General features: G+C 39.0%; 1 protein-coding gene across 1 annotated transcript in view; it reads right to left on the bottom strand.

The window, feature by feature from the left end:
- Positions 1-1,673, bottom strand: part of LOC137636181 (calponin homology domain-containing protein DDB_G0272472-like) — a 2,211-nt gene extending 538 nt beyond the window's left edge. Inside the window, exon 1 of the mRNA XM_068368584.1 lies at positions 1-1,673. This exon is cut by the window's left edge and continues 538 nt beyond it. Coding sequence (XP_068224685.1) covers positions 1-1,673 — 1,673 coding nt within the window.
- Between the last annotated feature and the right edge of the window lie 308 nt (positions 1,674-1,981).

Raw genomic sequence — 1,981 nt, 5'->3', positions numbered from 1 at the left:
CTAAGATGGTTTCTGAAGTCCCGAGGTTGTCCACCAAGATCGCCTTCTTTCAAGTTTCCTCGTATGGCATTTTCAAATTTCTGGATATGCCTTTTTACATTGCCTTTTTCTATTACTTCATGAATAACCTTCTTCATCTTCTCTATTTTGTCACCTTTCAGAGCCTTTTCCCATACTTGAACAAGACCATAGACTAAGCGTCTCTCTTCTGGAAAGACCTCCTCCATTGCAATTCGTCTAATCTTGAAAAAGGCTTTATCTTTGGCTTTCCTCCTAAGATCAGCTGTTTGTTTGCGTCCCATTACCTTTAGCTTTATAATTTCTTCATAATCATCACTATTACTAGCAGAATATCCTTGTGTTCCTGAGCTATTTGCTTCTTGATAGTCTTGAAGTTCCTTTTTAATGTTTTCACTTTTCCAGACGTTTTCATTTTGTTCCGATAGTTCCTCATGTGCTCCCACTCCTTGAAGACCCCATTCGATGGCCTGACAACAGTCTGATACAATAATTCCTCTAATGAGGTTTTCAAAATACTGGATACCCCTTTCTACGATTCCTTCTTCTATTTCTTCAAGGTTAACCTCCTGTCTCTTATCCGTTTTCTCGTGTTTCAGAGCCTCTTCCCTCAGTTTAATAAGAGCGTATACTTTGTCGCCTTTTTGCTGTGAGATTTCCTCCTGTGCAATCTGTCTGATCCTTATTAGGGCCACATCTTTTGCTTCTCTCCTAAGATGCTTTCTCTTCATTATTCCGTTCATCATCATAATTTCTGGATATTCACCACTTTTACTGGCAGAATCAGCTTTTGTTCCAGGGCTATTTGATTCTTGGTAGCCTTTTTCATTTTGTTCTTCTGATAACCACTCTTGTATTATTTGACTTATCCTGGCTAAAGCGATATCCTTAGCCTTCCTGTTAAGATTTTCCCTGAAGTCTGGAGACTGCCCCAGAAGATCGCCTTCAATTTCTGTTTTATCATCAATGTTTTCACTTTTCCAGACGTTTTCATTTTGTTCTTCTGATAACCACTCTTGTATTATTTGACTTATCCTGGCTAAAGCGATATCCTTAGCCTTCCTGTTAAGATTTTCCCTGAAGTCTGTAGATTGCCCAAGAAGATCGCCTTCAGTCTCTGTTTTTTCTTGTAACCTATTTTCAAAACACTCGATAAGGTTTTCTAATGTCTGGCTTTTTCTTGCCTCTTGATATTCATTTTTCGCTTCAATTTTGTCTCCTTTTAATGCGGTTTCATATCGTTTAGTAAGATCATAAACTACGCCTCTTTTCTCAGAGGCCATTTCCTCTTCCACTCTTTTTCTTATCTGTGCCGAGGCTATATCTTTAGCGACCCTCCTGAGTTGGTTTCTGAAGTCCCGAGATTGTCCACGAAGATCGTCTTCCTGTATGTTTCCTCGTATTATATTTTCGAGATACTCGATGTTCCTTTTTACGATCCCTTCTTCTATCACTTCAATAACAATCTTCTTTTTCTTGTCTATTTTCTCGCCTTTCAGAGCCTCTTCCCAGAGCTGAATAAGATCGTATACTAAGCCTCTCTTGTCTGGAGAGACTTCATCCATTGCAATTCGTCTGATCCTTAATATGGCTCTATCTTTCGCTTCCCTTCTAAGATAAGTTCTCTGATTCCGTGCCAGTATCTCTCCCATCATAGTTGCTCCATAATCACCACAAAAATACCAGAATCTGCTTCTGTTCCTGGGCTATTTTCTGTCATCGTTTCTCTTAACATATTTTCAAATTTTCGGATTTGGGCTACCCTTGCAGCTTGGTAGGACTTTTCAAACTTAGGTATTTCAACAATCCTAGCTAAGGCCACTTTTATGGCCTCCGTAGTTGGATTCCTTCTAATTTCAAGAGAATCCTTCGGTTTTCCTTTACCTTTTATCCTTTCTTGGTATCCATTTTCGGACATTTCAAACTTATGAATTTCAACAATTCTAGCTAGGGCCACTTCTTT

The sequence above is a fragment of the Palaemon carinicauda genome, unplaced genomic scaffold, assembly GCF_036898095.1.
Source record: "Palaemon carinicauda isolate YSFRI2023 unplaced genomic scaffold, ASM3689809v2 scaffold2458, whole genome shotgun sequence".
In the NCBI taxonomy this organism is placed as follows: domain Eukaryota; kingdom Metazoa; phylum Arthropoda; class Malacostraca; order Decapoda; family Palaemonidae; genus Palaemon; species Palaemon carinicauda.
Note: the sequence above shows the minus strand (reverse complement) of the source record. Positions and strands in the feature narration are given on the sequence as shown.